Source organism: Lissotriton helveticus, chromosome 3_1 (assembly GCF_964261635.1).
Source record: "Lissotriton helveticus chromosome 3_1, aLisHel1.1, whole genome shotgun sequence".
NCBI lineage: Eukaryota > Metazoa > Chordata > Amphibia > Caudata > Salamandridae > Lissotriton > Lissotriton helveticus.
The window spans coordinates 845,105,156-845,128,072 of NC_136061.1; the positions used below are offsets into that span (position 1 = coordinate 845,105,156).

At 44.4% G+C, this 22,917-nt stretch overlaps 1 protein-coding gene across 4 annotated transcripts in view; it reads right to left on the minus strand.

Annotated features, from left to right (window-relative positions):
• The window catches only part of KIAA0319L (KIAA0319 like), a 907,721-nt gene that overhangs the window by 444,148 nt on the left and 440,656 nt on the right, over positions 1-22,917 (minus strand). For all 4 annotated transcript variants that reach the window (XM_078681143.1, XM_078681142.1, XM_078681144.1 and 1 more), the window contains one exon: positions 2,043-2,144. In XM_078681143.1, coding sequence (XP_078537269.1) covers positions 2,043-2,144 — 102 coding nt within the window. The remainder of the gene's footprint in view (positions 1-2,042; positions 2,145-22,917) is intronic.

Genomic DNA, 22,917 nt, shown 5'->3' on the forward strand with positions numbered 1-22,917 from the left:
TGAGTAGCGAACTGAAGAGAGCCTGAGACAGACTCAAACCGGAGCACTACATAACTCTGCCGAATCTGATGGTGGAAAGAAATCAATCTAGCAATGTAATCTATGGCCATGGACATTATCACCAGGAGGAGGAATCATTTTGTCTTGTGACTCGAAAGACTTCTTTGAAGAAAAATAACTTGCACACATACGGTCCCAACACTAGATGGCGGAAGTATGTAGAGCATGTGTATATAGCAACACGTCTCGAGCATAAATCTTCAGGTATCACAAGACCTATTGCCTTGTGACTTGGGTAGACCTCCAAAAGTACTCACAAGTTAGTGTGCACGGAGATTCTCCCTCTTGAGCCAACAGCAAGGCCTGGAACGTAATGGGAACTTTCTTACCAGTAGACTGGCAATGCAGATTTCCAGTCCCACACCAAATTCGTCATACCTACATAATATACCTTTGGTTCAGCAACAAGGTCAATGCTGTACTGAATGATTCCTATTTGGATACGAGAGCTTTCTTTCCACAGCAAGTTCCGTGGTCTGTTTAAGTACTCGCTCCCACTTGGACACTGACATGACAGTTTTTCAGTGACCTTGCATGAATTCCGTCACAGAAAACACAATAATTCACCAGATACAATTTCCTCAGACATAGGATGCAATTCTTATGAAGGTAAGTCTTAGAGAAGTATCTATTGCAAGATTGAGGCCCAGGCTAAATTGCATGTAGGGCAGAAAGAGGATATTATCTGAAGATCAAAACAAAATAAAGAAAGAAATCAAAAATACGACGTCCAAGATAGGGATACAGTGGGAGCACGTTAAAAAAAGTATCATGCAAAAAATATTAATGGCTACGGTGATTCATGTACAGATGGATAAGAAGGTGGAGTGCATGTAAGGAGGAGACTTTCGCACATGTTGGACTCCAAAATTATTTTACAGGGACAGAGTTCTTTTTCAGTAAACTTATTTTTAGTGCCTGAATTCTAAATCTTCTGCGAAGTATAGGAACAGAAAAACCTGTTTTTCAAGCTGAAGCAAATGGGGTAGATGGGCATCTCAATTCATGTAGTGACACACCCACATATATAAAGTGACTTTCCCAAGATCATACCGTTTGATGAAATGAAGTCTCAGTACTAATTCAAGTCTCCTTCTTTCACTCCAGATAATTGCATCACTGGTAAGTGAAACGTCATGTAGTGTTACTGTAGTGTGCAGTTTTAGTCTCAACAAGGTCTCTAGTTGAAGTAAGTACTTCAAAACTCCAATCCCTACACTCACTTGTAAGCACTGCACAATCCTCATTTAGAATTTGCGTGCAATGATTGCTACTGTTTAGGTTGCAGATTTTGCTCAGCAAGTCCTATATTGAGTATAAAAGTTATTTCCCTACCACTTTTGGTTTTCCCGAAACTCCTGTTTTGTAACGTAAGAATCAAATGTTCTGGATTACTATATAAAATGGTGCCCTCCTATACCATACGCTTCAGCTATACAAGCTAACCAAAAATAAGATACCCAATGCATTACTTAGCCAGATGTTGGGCAGAAATACAAGTAACCAGGCTAGGTGAGAAACAGAGATTCATAAAGAGGAGAAGAAAAGTGTACATGTATAAAAAAGGAATATCTAAATCTTTTAAATGACAGATTCATGACCATGGGATACAACATTACTGACTAAACCCTGGGAAAGGCCTTAAAAACCTACGAAGCTCTGCTCTAAGATGCAAGCCTCCCAGAACCTGAACCGACACCCTCCATAGAAGGAAGGTTTGGAAGACCAGGGCTGACAAGTTCATGCACAGTCCTTTAGAAATCCTTTTAGGTGAGAGTCATCTAAGAGGCCTTCCTAGTCCTCCCCTCCTGTTCAAACACCAATGCCTCCAGATACATTTGTAATAACTAGCTTAGCTCCCAGTTGCCCCACCTAAAGAAAACACATTGAAATGGAATCCTATCAGCAACATCAAAAATAAATATTTCAGTGCATGCTCCAAGTTTATCTATTAGCAGCCAGTGTGCGTCACAACTACTTACCATTAGGGGGATCTGGGACAACAAATGCGTTTAACTGAACAGCATTATTTGGGAGAGTCACTTGAACGCTGGCTCCAGCAGAAACCACCAACTCCTTTGTAGCTGGGGAAGGAAGACAAAAGACATGATTATCAGGGCAGTGGCCTTTACTAGTCAATACAACTCCGAAAACTGGCAGCATCTTTTTTACATAGTTTACTCAAGAAAATGTTGACTTTTTTTCAATTTCATTTTTGTACATGCAAGAGCACTTTTTTAGGTTTCTGGAACATGTCCACTAGACCACGCTTTCTGAGGGGTTTGCTTACAAGACTTTATTGCACATGGGTTTTTCTGAGAGTACATGAAGTGGCAAACTGACTTCTTTCTTAGTCTTCTACAATCTACATCCCACCTACCTCTGGGCAGAGGCTGCTGATTACCAACTTTCACAATGTTATAAATATTTTGGGTTTTGGAATCTTAATAAACATTCAGTGTTTTCAGTGAATCCCTACCTGCATGCTTAACTATGGTAATAGAGGTTAGAAAAGGGTAAAAACATGTTTTCTTAGAATTCATCTTGCCATATAATGGTCTTTAGCTTAGGATTATTTGCTAGAAATGAACGTAACATCTCTTAGGCATACCATACTTAGGAGGTAAACTAAGAAATCCTTTATTTAGTGATAGTATTAGGATAAAGCAGCCATCTTGTAGAAGATCCTCCCTTTCTGAGAGTTAAATCCATTCCAGGGACAAACAAGGTGATCCAGCAATTAGGACATGTATGGATACAATCATTTGCCCAGAAATGTTTAAGTATCATTACAAATCTGGAGCTTGTCCAGGTCATTGACAAGATGCCCCTAAAGAGGTAGAGCTCAATCGTCATAACGCATTATACCTTTGAGCTCAGTCTGTGTAAAGTGCTGCAGGTACTGTGAGCTCCTAGCACTCTGCTGGATTTTAAAACAAATAGTTGTTTAGCCTGGCTAATTCAAGGTCCTGGTGGCTGACTAGGAACAAGAGCAAAAGAAAAATATACAGGAGCAGAGAGTTGATTCAGAGTGCATCAGCCCTGAGGTCAGCTTGCACTGAAGTCAGCATCTGGTTGTGTGTTGACTATACTGCAGTTTATAGCAGTATTACCAGTGAATGCTTACTGTTAAGTCCTGGGTTGTTTGGAAGTGCTTCTCACTGTCAATGGCAAACGACCACAGGCAAATACAAGCAAGCTAAAGTGTATGAAATCCTACATGTATGGGACAAAGGCATAACGGCTGGTTGCCCTGGCTGCCACTAAGGATTTTGGACAAAATTATTCTTTTAGATGAAACAGAAAGGAAATATATCGGACCCAAATGTATACAGAGTAGGGTTCTTCATCAAAATCCAAAGGAATCAAACAGCAAAAGTATGGGTGGAGGTTACAGAGCAAACTTATTTTGCAGAGACCCACCCACCCCAACACCAATAACGCACACAGTAAGACCATCTACTTGGACAGAATAATCAAGGCAAAAACAAAAGAGTATCTATGACTTTTCTCCCAGAGTACAAAGCATAAATATCTCTATGATGATTGTCAATTCTGAAAGTGGGAATATGGTGACTCGGAGCAATAGTGGCTATGCAAAATAGATGTTGCTTCACTATATGCATCTTACCACATCACAAAGGCCTTGAGGCAGTGGAATGGACACTGATGAACTAGGAAAAGGTTTGAGGTTTCCTGTTAGAAGTGCTCCATTGCTGTTTGTTTTATAGCTATTTTGAATGGAAGGACAGATTTTAACTAGAGAAGAGCAGCACATCTATGCGCTTCTCCGGGGCTCCTAGTTAATCCAACATCTTCATGTCAAAATGTGAAGATAGTTTCATCTACAATTCTGATGTTTGGCATACACACCTCATCACGCATCTAAGATACATAGATGATATTTTCGTCATTTGGCATGGCAAGAGGATTATGCTGGAACAACAAATATTAGATCTCAATGTGAAGAAACCCAGGATTCAGTTCACACGTCATTCACAAGAGAAATGTTACTTTTTTGGATGTCCAGCGCGAGCTTACACCTTTTGGTCCTCTCAACTAAGATCTTTAAGAAGCCAACAGACCGCCACAACCTGCTCTTGTACAGCAGTTTTCATCCTCCGCCACTTGCTATTCTCACAATTTCTCTGTGTGAAAAGAATTAAATCAGACACTGAGGCCAGCACACACAATCTCACAGAATTCCAATATTGATTTACTTAACAGGGATATACCGAAGACGTGTTGGGAAGTGCACAACACCCAGTGGTCGAAGTGGCCGGGATCGTCAGGGCACGGCGTGCCCCATCTTCTTACATTTCAAAGAGTCCGTTAAACTTTTTTCTTATTTTAAACATGCCTCCCAGAAGGCATTAATCCCAAGGCCGATAATTAAGGGCTCGGCTTTTGGGGACGGGCGGAACGGGCAAAGAAGGAAAAGGACTCAGTCTTTTCCTTTGCACCCAGAGAAGATAAGGACAGTGTCCAGTTCTCCTGCCGCTGGCAGCTGCCCCCTCCCCCCCCCATTTGTTCCCACTCTTCCCTCTCTTTCTGTCTCCCTCCTCCTCATTTAGTGAAAACAGAGACTGAAACAGATATTACCTTCTATTTCCTCCTTTCGGTTATTTTCTCCCTTATGAAATGGATCCAAAAAAGAACAAGCATTTGCAATGCAATAGGTCTCGCATTTACGCGAATTTAAGCTATTGGCATTGTAAATGACAATGCCTTTTATTTATGTTTTAAAAAACAAAAAAATACAAAAGCATTGTTATTTGCAATGCCAATAGCTCAAAGTTGCGTAAATGCGAGACCTACTGCATTGCAAATGCTTGTTTAGAATTGGTCAGAAATCTGGCAGCAGCAAGAAGGACAGCTCATAGGGAGGGCACATCTTCTTTCTGGAAGCCATGAGATGGGTAGAGCCATATTTAAGTCAGATGATTACCTTGGCCTTAACCAGTTGCGAGAAGGGGGTAACACTCTCCAGATGGATGAGGTGCATTATCCAACTGAAATAATTCACTGACTTCATCGGATAGGCTGATGGGACTCTGATGCCTGTGCGGTAAAGATTTTGCTGCAGGAAACATGTTTTAGTATCCAACACAGGCGGAGACACAATCCCTGCTAAATATCGACGGCTCGTGTGAGCTTTGTTAACAGGCTTCAGAGCCGAGCCAAAATGCAGAATGCTGACAATATCAAACCTTTTCCTTGACTACATAAACAGTGCAAGTAGATAACATTAAAAATGATGTTTCGACATTTATAGAAGTAATATTGGAAACTGCTTGCCTAACCCGCTTGATTTCTCTGGAATAATGCGACAGTGTTAGGAAATTGCAAAAGAATCGCATGGCAGCCATTATTAGTGACCAGTTACGGAACACATTAATGTTTGTTAGGCACGGGGAGATTAAGTAATTTGCCCAGAATCACGGAATGTTAAGCGTCCCTGCCGAGCCTCGAACCCAGTTTCACCAGCTCAGAGGTCGACCACCCTAGCCGTTAGGCCACATGCTCTCCCATCCATGAAGTGCATTAGAAATCTACTCAGGTCTCGAGCCAGGTTCTTCTGGGAGATTGTAGTGTTGTTGTGCGCAGCCTAGTGTGCCAGCAACTGGGGGTGCCCTCTTAGGCATACATTTTTTTTTTGTACAAAAGACAGGAGTATAAACCCTTCAACCTTGTTGGGATTGGGGTTGAGAGATATATACAGAAAACAATATCCCAACTGGTATTATTTCTGGACAAGTAAACAGGATATCCATACAGTATTATCCATCAAAGAACAAGGAAACTCATTTTGATTTTCATATGTGCCTAAGGCATCATTTTATCAGCATTTATAAGCAAAGTTAGGGCAATTGTAGTTACAGTTGATATCAGCACTGTAATTAATAAATAACAAGTGACAGCCCAAAGACGTACAAGGTGCACGAGTGCAAGAAGTGGGTGACACTACGGCGACACAAGTGACAGTGAAAACAGCGTGGACGGCGCAAAGTGTATGGTGATAGAATTATATACTGTGATTAAAAACAAAGTGGTTTGCCAAACAGTTCAATTGTGTTTTACAGTTTTTTCAATTTTTCAAAACCACTAAGTACAGGGCGCCTAATGTCTTGCTGGAAAGTCGACGATGTTTCGATCCCTATGATTAAGGATCATCATCAGGACTGAGGGGCTGTAAGCAGTGCTGTAAGGGGAGATGGAGAAGGGGGGGTGAGTGGGGGGAAAGGTAATTACTAAAGAGATCTGGATGTGAAAGTAACCGATTAATGAAGGAGAGAAGAAAAGTTGCTTACCAATGAAAAACTAATTTGGAAGCAAAGCTGGGGTTCAGGCGGTTGGAGAAGTCTTGAGGGACGTCTCAAAGCTGGGAAACTATCGTGCCCAGATCCTTTTTTCCACCCCGTGATCTACTCTACCCCGATCGGACCAAACGGCTCTGGACATCCTTGACCTCTTACTTTGGTAAGTCCCCTCCTTCTCTTGTCGTCACTCCCAGATACGTCGTTCATACAGCGCGCTCCCTTGACGTGTCCTTCCCTTCCCTTACAGCTCCCCAGCACTTGGATGATACTTCCCCCCCCCCCTTCTCCATCTCCCCTTACAGCACTGCTGACAGCCCCTCAGTCCTGATGATGATCCTTAATCATATGGATCGAAACGCCGTCGACTTTCTAGCAAGACATTAGGCGCCCTGTACTTAGTGGTTTTGAAAAATTGAAAAAACTGTAAAACAAAATTGAACTGTTTGATAAACCACTTTGTTTGTTTTTAATCACTGTATATAATTCTATCACCATACACTTCGCGCCGTCCACGCTGTTTTCACTGTCACTTGTGTCGCCGTAGTGTCACCCACTTCTTGCACTTGTGCACCTTGTACATCTTTGGGCTGACACTTGTTATTTATTAATTACAGTGCTGATATCAACTGTAACTACAATTGCCCTAACTTTGCTTATAAATGCTGATAAACTGATGCCTTAGGCACATATGAAAATCAAAATGAGTTTCCTTGTTCTTTGATGGATAATACTGGATGGATATCCTGTTTACTTGTCCAGAAATAATACCAGTTGGGATATTGTTCTCTTAGGCATACAAACATCAAATATTGTTCCCAGATCCAGGGGAAAGGCACATTTAGTTAATGCCACATTGCTTGCAGTGGGAAGAACCATGCATCAAGCCTGGGTTTTCTAAATGCAATCTTAGTGAGGCCTAAACTCTATAATTACGCCGCCACTGGCAGTACAACGAAGTGCGCTCACTGCATGCATCTCCGCGCTCGCCTTCCCAGAGGAGTCATGTAACTAACAATACGAGCCCTTTATGGCACATTTTATTATCCTCGGCCTAGCGGCACAAAAACTCAGAAGCCCTGGCTACATTGCATCAGATCCGTAATCAATGAGTCTCAAAGGGCGTGAGTGCCCACGAGGATAGCCTGAGTGCCATAATTATCTGAGGTGGAGTCATTCTGGCGGCCTAATGTCGCAGAGTGTTTTGTTGCTTGGAGGCCATGTTTGCGTGCCCCTCCTCTCTGGCACACTTTCTTTGCGCATGTAATTCGTGCTGTGTATATTCTAGGATTTGTGCAGACATTTTCTTTCACTTGAAGAGTGCAATGCTTTCTGAAATTAGAAAAAAGTGTGCATGCTCTCAAACCATGGATTTTCCAAGAGCTGCTAATTCGATAGACTTTATTCAATTAGCATATCTGCCTGCCATTAGCAGAAGCGAATCAGACAGGACCGATTTGAGGCCGCGCCGTTCCTGTAGAAACACAGAAGTGCGCTCACGGACTCTGAAACAACTTTGGCGTAAACTGTAACATACTGTGACCTGACCACTAATGCTGCTTGCAGCAATATAGCCAGCTTATTTTCATATATTTTACCATGACCTGGTTTTGTTCAAAGAATATTCTTTACAATGTGCGGAAATATCTTATTCATATGATAGAGCACATGGCTGGAAAGTGTTGGCTTGTTAGCTCTACTACTTTAAATTTTAACAAGTTCTCGCCATTACACAAAACCAGCAGCTTGTTTATATTTGCATCACGCTTTCACTTTAGGTGAAAGCACGATGCAAAAATAAACACACATCCCCCTTGCCAAAGTCGATTGAAACAAGCTGTAGCCATTACGCAAATAATTTAAAAAGTGCATTACCCAGTAATTAAAGGAGACCATGTCAGGCCGCAAGGAAACGATTCAGTCCGGATGGGCGAGCTCACAAGGAGACAGGGTGGTAACAAAGAAGCCTCGTTTTCAATGGGAAGCCAGCGTTTAGCATAAACGATGACGCCAGCCAATAGGAATGCGGGGCTTCAAGTCCCTTTCTGAAATCTACCCGATTACAATAAGCCTCGCAGAGCGAGCAGCGCATGTGCGCTGCAATGCAGGTCTGAGAGACCTAAAACACTTTTGCTGGAGAACTATTTCTGACATTTTTTTATTTCTAAGGGCAATTTCGTGGTGCAGAGAAAAAAACATTCAAAATATGAAAAATAACTAACTAAAGCAAGACAGAGTGGTTGCAAGGTGGTCAGATTGACTTATTCACACCTAAACACATTAGCACCACTTTACAGTGTTTGCCAGTGAAGTGCTACTTTTGATTTCTCGTCTCTTTGAACAACATTGCTTTCCCTGGGTGGGAAACTGGAGGTACTGAAATACCTGCTTCATTGGTGAATTGGTAAACAAAATGTGTACGGCGGCTCTGTGTTCAGCGATGTGGTCTATTTACACCATACTGCTTATGTTTTGTAAGGATATAAGCAATAGGCATTGGAACAGGTCCCTTCTGGGTCCTGTAGTCATGGCCTTAACTTTTCAGGCAAAAGCACTCACTAATTTCTGAATAATGAGTATAAAAAGAAAAAGGTAACCATGTTGATCCTGCTTACATTTTACATGCCTTACTTAATCTTGCATTCCCTATGAGTCCTTGCTTTTTCTAGGATGTTGTTAATTTTTTTTTAGGCAGCATATTGCTCTTGTCTAGTGCATAATTTGAAATGAGTCACATCCAGGTGTTTATAGCAGGTCAGTGAGGGCAGGTTTCTCTCAGTGGGGCAATATGGTGTTCATTGGGGAGAGGATGTGGCACTATGGTCAGAGCTGCTGAATTTGTAACTGGGGAACCAGGTTCAGCCTTTATGACTAGTCCACCAGACCACTACCTCTGAGGGAGCACATTCCCATGCTAGACCTTAGAAGGCCCAGCAAGATCTAAAAAAACCTGGTGTCTTAGCACCAGAAGGTGGACCCTAGCAGTGGCAAGTGTGGGTTAACCTTGAAGGCCTGTCCACCACAATTCATTCTGAAGTTCACTTTCAGTCTAGCAAGCAGGCGTATGAAGCAGCACACCACAGAGTGACAGTGACTCTGTCACTGAGGCCACAGGACCCTTGAGCAGGGTGGCTCTAGTGCAGTGCGACCGCACCAGGCGCTGACCAGCTGCGGTCCGTGCAGGTAACAGTAGTGAGGCAGAGGGACAGGGTAAGGGGAGATTTCAAGGGACTATGCTGAGGGAAAATTAAATTAATAATACATTTTCCCTCTGTATCGTCCCTCAAAATCCCCCCTTACACGGCCCCACCACTGTTACCTGCCCGGACCGTGGCTGGCGCAACTCCAGGTGGGGGTGTTGTGATTGCAAGTATAATACGGTTTTAAAAGCACTTGCTGCCTCCTTCCTGGCCTCCAACAATTTTCAGCAACAATAAAAATGTCATGATAACTCCAGTGATTAAAGTTCTTAGTAGAGAGAGATGGTGTTTTGTCTAGTGGACGTTTTGACTCATGGAAAGGAAGTGCAGAGGGTTAATGCGCCTCCTGCTAAGAGCATGTACCATGCAGATCACAAAGTGCACATAATATAAATAGGTAAGTGGGTTACTGCTTTTGTTAGAGAGACCCTATTGTTACTTGCAGTTAATAAGTTAAAATCCTAACAGAGCAGTGAGCTATTATTAACTGTCACGAAAGAGCTGTAGGCAAACTGCAAGGTATAATTTAGAGCGTTATGGTTTTTCCCCAGTCTTTGATTATCCTAATGCTGCAAAAAAGGATTCATTTGGGTAGAAACCAATTCTGATTATTAAAGAGAACCATGGTATTGCGTTTAAAATTCTGAGTTTGTATTTCTCCAGACCAATCACTATTAAACTATGCTGCTTACTAGTATGGTGGTCATGTGACTCCTGCACCTTGTAGTCTTTTGTCTTATGTAACATTTCCTATACAGTGAATTACACACGTGATTAATTGTCTCTGTGTAATGTGTGTGATGTAAAGTGTTCTGACACCCTACATTGGTATTAGTGGTGCTGTACATTTTCTGATACTTTATTATTTTGAAATTTTTACACATGCTAACAGTCTCTGCAAAGATTTTTCCTTATTAGTACCAGTGGAACATACAACTGCAGCAGTGAGAAAGGCGACCAGTCAACCTTTGCAGAGGACTCTCCACTTCACAGCAGCACAAGTCACATTTTTTAGTAACTTTTGATCCATTTGAGCTATAAACAATTTATTAGTTGAAATCGTCAGATTATGCAGCAGATGATTTATAATGTGGCAAATATGGCAGAGCCATAACGATGTGGAAAACATTGGCAAACTAGGATACTTTGTAATTCATGTTTGAACTGTTCTTGTGGGAAAAGGGAGGAGATTTTCTGATGACAAACACCATAGCTCGGAGGCAAATAGCTTGCAATTCCAATTTTAAGGATATTTGGGACATTCTGCGATTGGAAACGTATCCCGCTTTGTGAATGTATTTTAACGTCAATAACTCATATTAAACCTTAAATAAACATGTGTATCCATTGGTTAAACTAAATAACGTAATAAGCTGTAACAGGATGGGAAGTGTAGCAAAGACATAAAAGAGAGAAAATTATGCAGCGAGTTGCAGAATTTATAGGAGAGAGTGCATTCAAGTTGCTAGTACCTCTGATACGCAAAATAAAAACTGCATGATTCATTTGTATCTCGACTCCACTAAAGAACCATTTCATGAGAGCCCACACCCCAATGGGGTGGTTAAGCAGCCATGTCAAAATCATGATGCAGCAATGGAATGCACCTGGCGATTGATGGTTGAATGGTGTGGATGCTTTTGGCAGATATGCACCAATGTGAATGAGGAAGCCTGTGTTTCTTCGGCTATTTCTGATGCAGGCCTTAAATTACGTTTCCAAAGACCCATTAAACATGTTTTTGTTGGTTACTTTATTTGTGAGGTGTTTTGGGAGGTGGTAACCATCTGCAGTATACCTATAACTAGATACGGCAGACTACCAAAGCCTTTCCATATTCATCAAATTTACGAACGCTCATGTGCATTAAATTAAGAAAAAAAACAAAAAACAATCAAGCACACTTCTACGGATTAAGGAAAAGACAATTCCAAAAGAAAGTCAACTCTTGAAACCACAAACGACGCTTTCAACAAGTAATATTCCACTTCCAAAAGTTGCTGCTAAACATTTAGACTGCTTGTTTAAGGTTTTCCTCATCATATCAAAGGTATCTGGGCTCAGCATGTCGTGCCTGTGTTCTAAAGCAACAACACTTCACTATTAGATGTAAATCAATTTGCTACCGGATTTTTTTAGTTAATGGAGTACGACGTTGCAACCTTATTGGTGGGTAGAGGAAGCATCATTTTGGCTTAATTAAACTGCAATGATTTAATGCATTCGCACAAAAACATGCATATAATAAAAAATAAAGTTGTGAAAAAAAGCATGTACCAACTAAACGGCTTCAGCACAGCAGGGGATTCACAGTACCCTGCGGTCTGGAGATGCAGGCACTCCCTGCGCCGCACAATGTATCCATTATCAGACTCGCCCGCTGGGTACAACAGCTTCCTAATCAAAATAGTGCTTACTTGTGAAGTAGCGCCAGCGCCGTCTTCAGGGCTCTGCAAATATGTAAACTTGACAAACAAAGAATATCCTATGGTCTATGAACTACTTATGAATCTGAGATATTAGGGCGAGCACTGGACGCCACATGTCAGATTAGTACCCAGTTTACCGGGGCACCAGACAGGGTTGCCCCCTGTCCCCACTGTTATTCGTGTTGGCATTGGAACCACTAGCCATAGCCCTACGCCAACACGCAGAGGAGAGGGGGATAATGGTGGCGGGATCGGACCATCTTCTTTCAATATACGTAGACGATATGCTGCTGTACCTCCGAGATCTGGAGGCTAACCACACAACACTATGTGACGTCTTCCGCCGCTTTGAAACAGCTTCGGGACTGGCTATCAACTCTGACAAATCAACGGGGTTTTACTTCCATGAGGGACCTCGCCCGCCCTCTCTGCCATTTGGCAACTATATACTCCTGGTAGCCCACACTAGCTTTAAATACCTGGGTATATACGTATACCGGAAGCCGGAGGACCAACTAGAGGGCAATATTTCTAGGGCTATTAACGGTCTCCGGGGTAGTGTCGGATTTTGGACCTCGCTCCCGTTGTCGGTCATAGGCCGTGTTGCGATAGCAAAGATGGTCATGTTACCACGCCTGCTATACTATTTTGTGAACCTGCCCATATGCGTACCGCGCCATATCTTTGAGTCCCTGAAATCCCTATTGATTACCCTGATCTGGGGGCCGGGCAGACGGCGGGTTAGCCTACGGAAATTACAACTCAGTACCTCACAGGGAGGACTGGGAGCTCCTGACTTCCAAGTTTACTTTTATGCAAGCCAACTTCAATGGCTGTCTTATTGGCTGGCGGGGAGAAACCTTCAGGAGATAGGATGGACGGTGGGCCGCCTAGACCGAGGGAAATTACATGCCCTACTGCTACCCAAAAGTAAAATTCCGCGAAAGTGCCACCCACTGTTACGCGTTGCCCTCCTATGCTGGAAGAAGGCTTTGGCTTATACGTCCACCACATTACCATACGCAGACAACGTGCCACTGCTCGGTATCCCTACACCACAGTGAAGACTCACTAGACATGCCCTTAGGGACTGGACAGCAAATGGAATCGAAGAGGTGGGCAGCTTCTTCGGTGACGACATACTGCTAGACCAACGCACTTTCGTGCAGGTGACCGGGATCTCGGACAGACACTATCTACTACACGCCACGATCTCTCACTACATTAAGATGACCTGGGCGCCTCAACGCACCCGCCCAAAACAACATGAACTAGTACATCTAATGCACTACATGGAGACCGGTGGACATTTGGTACGGTGGCTGTATACCGGAATCAGGGCCCAGGCCGCAATATCCCTGGACACCCTAAGAGAGCTCTGGTCCCGAGACACTGGGGAGGACTTCACGGACACGACCTGGCGGGTGGGCCCTGGAACACCCGAAGAGGGTCTCCAGAAACGCGAAATTTAAATACATTCAGGCCATGATCCTCCATAGGGCATACCTCACTCCGAAGAGATTACACAAGATGTTCCCCAGTGCCTCCCACCAGTGCCCGCGATGCAGCACGGAGGAGGCGGACTTCCTCCATATGCTATGGTCATGCCCGAGATTGCGAGGGTATTGGCGTGAGGTGTGCCAGACGTTACGCGAGGTAACACAGATTCAGGTAAAGGACAGTGCACTGTATTGCCTGATTGGAGCCAGGCCTCGACCCAAGACGTTGATGCCCAAACTGAAATTTGTAGACTTGGCCCTACTCATAGCGATTAGGAAAATCACAATGCAATGGAAATCCCTGAGAGCGCCTGGGGTGGAGGCATGGCGAGCGGAACTAGTGAAGTGGGGCAGAGCAGAGGGGGCCGCCCTTAGAAAGGAGGAAGAGGGGGAGGCGGAAAATCCCGTTGGCACTGGACTGGGAGACTATGCTCCTAGCATTGGAGGGTATTGACCAGCCCCAGTCTCAGGACACCTGAGCAAACTGTGGCCTTGAGGCACCGAAACCGCCCTCATCGCAGCAACAGACGACATCCGAACACTACTGGACAACGGAGAAACAGTTGCTCTCATCTTACTTGACCTCTCCGCAGCCTTCGACACAGTCTGTCACAGCACCCTCATACAACGCCTCAGCAACGTCGGAATACAAGGAAAAGCATTGGACTGGATCATCTCGTTCCTCACCGGAAGAACCCAGAGAGTCCGCCTCCCCCCTTTCAAATCAGAAGCCACCGAAGTCATCTGCGGAGTACCACAAGGATCATCACTCAGTCCCACCCTCTTCAACGTATACATGAGTCCCCTCGATCCCATCGCACGCCAACACAACCTCAACATCATCTCCTACGCAGACGACACCCAGCTGATCCTCTCCCTAACCAAAGACCCAAACACCGCCAAAACCAACTTACACGAAGGAATGAAAGAAGTAGCCGAGTGGATGAAGAACAGCCGTTTAAAACTAAACTCGGACAACTCATGGTGGCCACCGGCCCTCGGAACTGCACCCATACCTACGGACCACACACGTAACCTGGGCTTCATCCTAGACTCCTCCCTCTCGATGACCAGACAAGTCAACGCCGTCTCATCATCCTGCTTTAACATCCTACGAATGCTCAAAAAAATCTTCCGTTGGATCCCCACCGAAACAAGAAAGACGGTCACCCAAGCACTGGTCACAAGCCGACTGGACTACGGAAACACCCTTTACGCCGGAACCACAGCCAAACTACAGAAAAAACTCCAACGCATCCAAAACGCCTCAGCTTGACTCATATTGGACATCCCCGGCAAGCTCACATCTCCAGCCACCTGAAAGACCTCCATTGGCTCCCTGTCAACAAGAGAATAACGTTCCGTCTCCTCACCCACGCACACAAAGCACTCTACGACCTAGGACCCGAATGCCTCAACACGCGTCTATCCTTCTACACCCCCCCCGACAACTACGATCATCCAATCAAGCCCTCGCCGCAATTCCGCGCATCCAAAGATCCACCATGGGGGGAAGATCCTTCTCCTACTTAGCGGCAAAGACCTGGAACTCTCTCCCCACCCACCTCCGCCTTACACAGAACCACCTCTCCTTCAGAAAGCAACTAAAAACGTGGATATTCGATAAGTAAAACACCTCCCTCCCTCCCTCAAGCGCCTTGAGACCCTCTGGGTGAGTAGTGCGCTATACAAATGCTGAACTTGAACTTGAACTTTATGTTAGCACGAGAAAGGCACTGTGATGTGTGGGGGTTGGTTGAGAATCGTTTCATTGCAAATCCTGGTAGAGAAAGAACAGTGCTGGGGAGCGCGGACCGAGTAGACAGGAGGATTTAAGCACCAAAGTTGGACGGGTGGGGGTGGGACAGTTGGGGAGGGAGTGGGGTGGGGGGGACAATCTCTGAAGTTCACCGAGGCTACTGGTACTTAGAGCGATACTAAATCTCACACACGAATGGTTATAGCTCTGATCTTCAAGCACAAGTTGGGAGAAAAATGAAAACCGTGATGTATGACATGTTTATGGTACATATATGTTACGCTGGAAATGTACATTCACGAATAAAGTTCTTTAAAAAAAAAAATGAATCTGAGATATTACGCCTGAATAATGTCGCCAAAAATAACTTCTGAAAAAATAAGCATTATTTTTTCAGATTCCCATCACTCACCCAAATGGGTGACATGCTTCATCATCTGGGTCTCCTCTGAAAGCCTACCTAGTGGCTGTAGGGGCTACTACTCTATCATAGTGGTGAAGGAGCCCGAGGATGTTTTTATCAGGGTAGTTTATCTAAACGACAGAAGTAAGCAGTTAGGTAAGTGGGAAATAATTGCAGTGCAGTGGTGAAAAAGTGATATAAAAATTAGAACGCGGTGGACTCAAATTTTTATTCTTGTACACCGCGAACCAAGGTTAAAAACAGTGCAATTAGACAGTTTCAACAAATAGCTGTCTATATGGTATTTTAAATGGTCAACATGTTTCAGCACATCAACAGCAAAGATGAGCCTTGTGCATTCGTCAGGACCTATCAAAATTAATTCGCTACTGAAATAAGGTGCAAAAATTATAAGACAATTATCTAAAAACGTGATTGTCGGTAACCATACAACCTGATTGCTAATTGAGCAATGTATACAAATTTCTCCTCAGTGATACTCAAGTCTCCTCGAGAAATCTGAAAAAATACAAACATAAAACGGCATTTTATCAGGAGGTAGGTTCTCATTTTCTATTTATAGTCAGTACAAGTGGCACAACGTTGCCACCTAGCACACTTCCTTTGAGGAACCAAGTTCATCATTCTTACCTCGAATATCTGAGGGTACTACCTCACCCCACCTGGCAACAGCTCAGGTAAACAGGAGGCACCGCTCTAAACGGGAGAAAAGCAGAGCAACATATCATATTAAATGATGCTCTGTCCTCCCCTTATGTCTTCTTTTCTCAACACAATATCATACACAACCTATAAATACCTGATCACATAAACACATAGCAGACAACTAGCACTCTACATCATGTGATGCACACATATATATTTTATCTTACTCTTGGTTTAGCATAAAGGATCTATAGTTTCCTCCCTGTCTTGTCAATCATCGTGTAAATGAGTTAACTCATTCTACTTGTGATAAGTATACCTAACTGGTGCAAGAGCACGACTGTATCGCAAATGTTCCTTATTCGCAAAACAGACAAGCAATCTGTCTATTAGTTATCACCTAATTGGTCCTAACACAAGATGGATCATAACAGGAAAATGTCTGAATCTAGCTCTGAGAGCTATCATCCTTGTGAGTTATTTACATTACTCAACAATATGAGTGTAGGTGAGGGCGCACAAGAGGGCACTTTTGTGATTACGTCATATCTGGCCCTGATTAGCCTTTTTGAGCGATACACCAGTTGCATTTTCCTTTCTTGTGCAAAAACTAGTGCTTGGCATTTCGTTATTTACAATAATTCAAACAGAAAGGACGTCCTACATAAGGTTCTGTACATAAGGTTCTATAATCAGGCTTCACGCTAGAGAGGGACATATTTCTTTCGATACATGAATATATTTACAAATTTCACCATTAACTGTAGCTATACTTTGTTCATGTACCGATATAAATATAGTGACTGTATATTAATAGCCATTTCAGAGTCCTGTGGTGACGTATGAGCGATATGCTCTGTATTCTTGAATGGATGTGCCGATATTAACAAGATATACATTGAGACATAACCAATACTGTAGTCTCATTCCAACCCTTTTTCCCTAAAAAACGACAACTCCCTACACTAAAGACGCACCGGGATGACGTCCTCATGCACGTTGGCGTGATGCGCACCCGGAACTGAGAGAGCGTCCGTACAACATATTAGTTAGCTTCCACCTAGTCCCGGTACCTCCCAGACAGCCCGGATGACCGGGGTGAGGTACCGACGGTTAGGTGAGTAATGGAGAAAGGCGAACGCTCACTAGATACTTGGATTTAGTCCTTGCTTCCCCAGAGAAAGGTTATTGACGTCAGCATGGCTGCTTTTGATACATTTAACAGGTAGCGCGATGACACGATTAGCGCTTCTTAACTGCTTTGTTACATCAATATAAGTTTCACCGCAACGCTGTTAGAACAAGGCGAGCTTTTTATATGTGGTGATACGTGCATTATGAATGTTTGTTAATATTCCGAATCTGAGCTATTGGAGTATTAGGATGCGAATATCCTTATACACTTTCTGGTATGTCTATTTTGCGAATAAGGAACATTTGCTATACAGTCGTGCTCTTGCACCAGTTAGGTATACTTATCACAAGTAGAATGAGTTAACTCATTTACATGATGATTGAGAAGACATGAAGGAAAATATAGATTCTTTATGCTAAACCAAGAGTATGATAAAATCCACATGTGTGCATCACATGATGTAGAATGCTAGTTGTCTGCTATGTGTTTATGTGATCAGGTATTTATAGGTTGTGTATGATATTGTGATGAGAAAAGAAGACATAAGGGGAGGACAGAGCATCATTTAATATGGTATGTTGCTCTGCTTTTCTCCCGTTTAGAGCGGTGCCTCCTGTTTACCTGAGCTGTTGCCAGGTGGGGTGAGGTAGTTCCCTCAGATATTCGAGGTAAGAATGATGAACTTGGTTCCTCAAAGGAAGTGTGCTAGGTGGCAACGTTGTGCCACTTGTACTGACTATAAATAGAAAATGAGAACCTACCTCCTGATAAAATGCCGTTTTATGTTTGTATTTTTTCAGATTTCTCGAGGAGACTTGAGTATCACTGAGGAGAAATGTGTATACATTGCTCAATTAGCAATCAGGTTGTATGGTTACCGACAATCTCGTTTTTAGATAATTGTCTTATAATTTTTGCACCTTATTGCAGTAGCGAATTAATTTTGATAGGTCCTGACGAATGCACAAGGCCCATCTTTGCTGTTGATGTGCTGAAACATGTTGACCATTTAAAATACCATATAGACAGCTATTTGTTGAAACTTTCTAATTGCACTGTTTTTAACCTTGGTTCGGGTGTACAAGAATAAAAATTTGGGTCCACCGCGTTCTAATTTTAATATCACTTTTTCACCACTGCACTGCATTTATTTCCCACTTACCTAACTGCTCACTTCTGGCATTTAGTACCCTGATAAAAACATCCTCAGGCTCCTTCACCACTATGATGGAGTAGTAGCCCCAAAAGCCACTAGGTTGACTTTCAGAGGAGACCCAGATGATGAAGCATGTCACCCATTTGGGTGAGTGATGGGAATCCGAAAAAATAATGCTTATTTTTTCCGAAGTTTTTTTCGGCGGCATTATTCAGGCGTAATATCTCAGATTCATAAGTAGTTCATAGACCATAGGATATTCTTTGTTTGTCAAGTTTACATATTAGGGGCATATTATCCTTTTCTTGTCTCTAAACAGCCTCTGACCCTACCTAAAGGTTTGTGTTGTGACTCTGCAAATATGTGCCAGTGGTGTCCTTCTAATGAGTCAAAAGCACCAGACACCTTACTGAAGGCAACAGAGAGAAAACCAAACACTGCTTCCACCAACACTGAACAAAAGCTTTTTTCCCCCCCAAACAAGTACTCTTGCCTCACAAGATACAATCTTCAGAAAAATACATGCAAGTGGCACAGGGAAAGTTGTTGGGTCAGTAGGTGGAGTCGTAAGCCACAATATAAGAGGACTACTTTAAAATGCAACTCCCAAAAAAGGGCAAATTATTTTACATTGTGTTTCTTTACCTAACACACATTTTAAGTTAGTATGTCAGGGTGCCGTGACCTATGTTAAGGTATGGTACTCCTATTGCAGTTAGTTAAGTGGAATGAGCTAGTCTTCAGAGAATTTCAACTGGCCGCTAAGAGGAAGAGATTCTTTTTTTGTAGTGCTTGCTGACCCAATCTCAAAGACACCTAACCACGCTGACCCTTAAAACAAAGCAAGAGTCAATATGTTGGGATAAGGAACCAGTACGAGGGCTTCCAGCACTCCTAGTTTGTGAATAAAGCTTGTACGTTTTGGAGTTGCTTATTCAGTAATATGTCATACTTCGGATTACCATAGTACATCAAAGGCGACAGCAATCATCCTCTTGCGGTAAACAACCTTTACAACGCAACTTTTACATCGCAGAGCCTTTACAACGCAACCATTACAATGCAAACTATTACAACGCATTGCTCTGGGGGGCGCTCTAGGATAGGGAATAGGTTAATTTACTATCCAATAACCTTCCCTAGTGTCCACGGGGACTGGAGTTGGAATAGTAAATAGTTCAAGTTCAAGTTCAGGCATTTATAAAGCGCACTACTCACCCAGAGGGTCTCAAGGCGCTAGAGGGAGGGGTTCATTGTTTGTCGAATATCCATGTTTTCAGTTCTTTTCTGAAGGAGGTGTGATTCTGAGTAAGGCGGAGGTGGGTGGGGAGTGAGTTCCAGGTCTTGGCAGCCAGGAAGGAGAAGGATCTGCCACCCATGGTGGTTTTTCGGATGCGCGGGACTGCAGCGAGGGCTTGATTGGATGATCTTAGTTGGCGGGTGGGATAGTAGAAGGACAGTCGGGTGTTGAGGCATTCGGGTCCTAGATTATAAAGGGCCTTGTGTGCGTGGGTAAGAAGGCGGAAAGTAATTCTTTTGTTGACGGGAAGCCAGTGGAGGTTTTTTAAGTGACCGGTGATGTGCTCTTGGCGCGGGATGTCTAATATGAGTCTCGCTGATGCGTTTTGGATGCGCTGGAGCTTTTTCTGCAATTTTGTTGTAATTCCGGCGTAGAGTGTGTTGCCATAGTCCAATCGGCTCGTGACCAGTGCATGGGTGACAGTTTTTCTCGTTTCGAGGGGGATCCAGCGGAAGATCTTTTTGAGAATGCGAAGGACGTTAAAGCAGGAGGACGATACGGCGTTGACTTGTCTGGACATTGAGAGAGAGGAGTCTAGAATGAAGCCAAGGTTACGTGCATGGTCTGTGGGTGAGGGCGCTGATCCCAAAGCGGAAGGCCACCAGGAGTCGTCCCAAGCTGAGGGGGAGGATCCTAGGATGAGCACCTCCGTTTTGTCTGAGTTGAGTTTTAAGCGGCTCTGTTTCATCCATTCGGCTACTTCTTTCATACCTTCGTGAAGGTTGTTTTTGGCGGTGTTGGGGTCTTTGGTGAGGGAAAGGATTAGCTGGGTGTCGTCGGCGTAGGAGATGATGTTGAGGTTGTGTTGACGTGCGATGGAGGTGAGGGGACTCATGTAGACGTTGAAGAGGGTGGGACTGAGTGAGGAGCCTTGAGGTACGCCGCAGATGACTTCGGTGGGCTCGGAGTAGAAAGGGGGGAGTCGGACTCTCTGGGTTCTCCCGGCTAGGAACGAGATGATCCAGTCCAGGGCTTTACCTTGAATGCCGATGTTGTTGAGGCGTTGTATGAGGGTGTTATGACAGACAGTGTCGAAGGCGGCGGAGAGGTCGAGTAGAATGAGGGCCACTGTTTCACCGTTGTCCAGGAGTGCTCGGATGTCGTCGGTCGCCGCAATGAGGGCGGTTTCGGTGCTGTGTTTGGCTCGAAAGCCGTTCTGTGAGGGATCCAGGGAGTTGTTGGATTCAAGGAAGGCTGCGAGTTGGCTATTGACGGCTTTCTCGATGACTTTGGCCGGGAAAGGGAGGAGGGAAATGGGTCGGTAGTTTTTCAGTTCTGAGGGGTCTGCTGTTGGTTTTTTCAGAAGGGCGCTGAGTTCGGCGTGTTTCCATATTTCTGGAAAGGTGGCGGAGTTGAAGGAGCAGTTGATGACGTCGCGGAGATGGGGGGCGATGATGGAGTCAGCTTTGTTGAAGATGTAGTGGGGACAGGGGTCAGAAGGTGAGCCAGAGTGGATTGAGTTCATGAGGCGAATGGTGTCTTCAATGGTGACTGGGTTCCAAGAGTTAAGGTAGTTAGTTGGAAGGGTGGGATCTGAAGGGGGTGGGATGAGTTGTTCATTGGGAGTATTCTTGAAGCTGTTGTGGATGTCGGCAATTTTGTTGTAGAAGAAGGAGGATAACGCATCGCAGAGGTCTTGGGAGTTGGTGATGTCGTTGGATGCTGCGGGAGGGTTGGTGAATTCTTTGACGATATTGAAGAGTTCCTTGCTGTTATGAGAATTGTTGTCGAGACGGTCCTTAAATGCTGATTTCTTGGCGGATCGAATCAGTTGGTGGTGTTTGCGGGTGGCTGTCTTGAGGGAGGTCATGTTGTCTGAGGTTGGTTCTTTTCTCCAATTCTTCTCCAGGGTGCGGCATGTCTTCTTGGATTTTTTAAGGTCATCATTGAACCAGGGAGCCTTCTTGCTGGATGATTTCAGCTGGTGTTTTTTCAGGGGTGCTAGTTCGTCTGCACTGTGGGTAATCCACTGCCTGAGGTTGGTGGCCGCTTGGTCTGGGTCCGTTGCAGGGGTGGGAGTATTTAGGCTGAGTGATGTGAGGAGTTGGTCGGTGGTGATTTTGTTCCATTTTCTTCGGGGAATGGGTTGTGGACGGTTGTGGGTCAGGGTTGTTTTGTAGCTGAAGTGAACACAGCTGTGATCCGTCCAGTGGAGAGCTGTGGTGTGGTCGAAGGAGATGTGTTTGCTGGAGGTGAAAATAGGGTCGAGCGTGTGACCGGCTGTGTGAGTGGGGGTGTTAACAAGTTGTTTGAGTCCGAGATTGGCCATGTTGTCCAGAAGGGTGGTGGTGTTGTTGTCGAGAATGTTGTCAAGGTGGTAGTTGAGGTCTCCTAGAAGAATGTAGTTCTCTGAGGCGAGGGCGTGCGGGGTGACGAAGTCAGTGATGACGTCGCTGAATTGAGATCGGGAGCCTGGGGGTCTGTAAATGAGGGTTCCTCTAAGTGTGGTCCTGGGGTCGGTGTGGATCTGAAAGTGGAGGTGTTCGGCGGATGCAAGATTGTCGTCAGAGCTGGTTGTAATTTTGATGGTGTTTCTATGGACGATGGCGATGCCTCCTCCAGTTTGATCGGTGCGGTCTTTCCGAATGATCTTGTAAGAGTCCGGTATGGCTATGGCGATGTCAGGGGCAGAGGATGCATTCATCCATGTTTCAGTGAGGAAAGCGATGTCAGGTGACGCGGTGTCGATTAGGTCCCAGAGTTCGGTTGCATGTCTGTGGACCGAGCGGGTGTTCAGTAGGATGCATTTCAAGTCGTTAGGTTCGGAGCTGAGTGTGGAGGAAGTGAGTTTGGTGAGGGTCCTGAAGCAGTTGAACTTACAGGAGAGGCAAGAGAATGGGCCGTGGGTACGTCCTGGGGTTGCTGCGCAGCAAAGTGGGGTGCGTCCGGGGTTGAGGGCGAGGAGAGTAGCGGCATCATAATTTACTCTGGGGGGTTGGGAGCGGCATAGAGCAGGGGGACGGGCGCTGGGTGCGGTCCAGGCGCGGACGGGC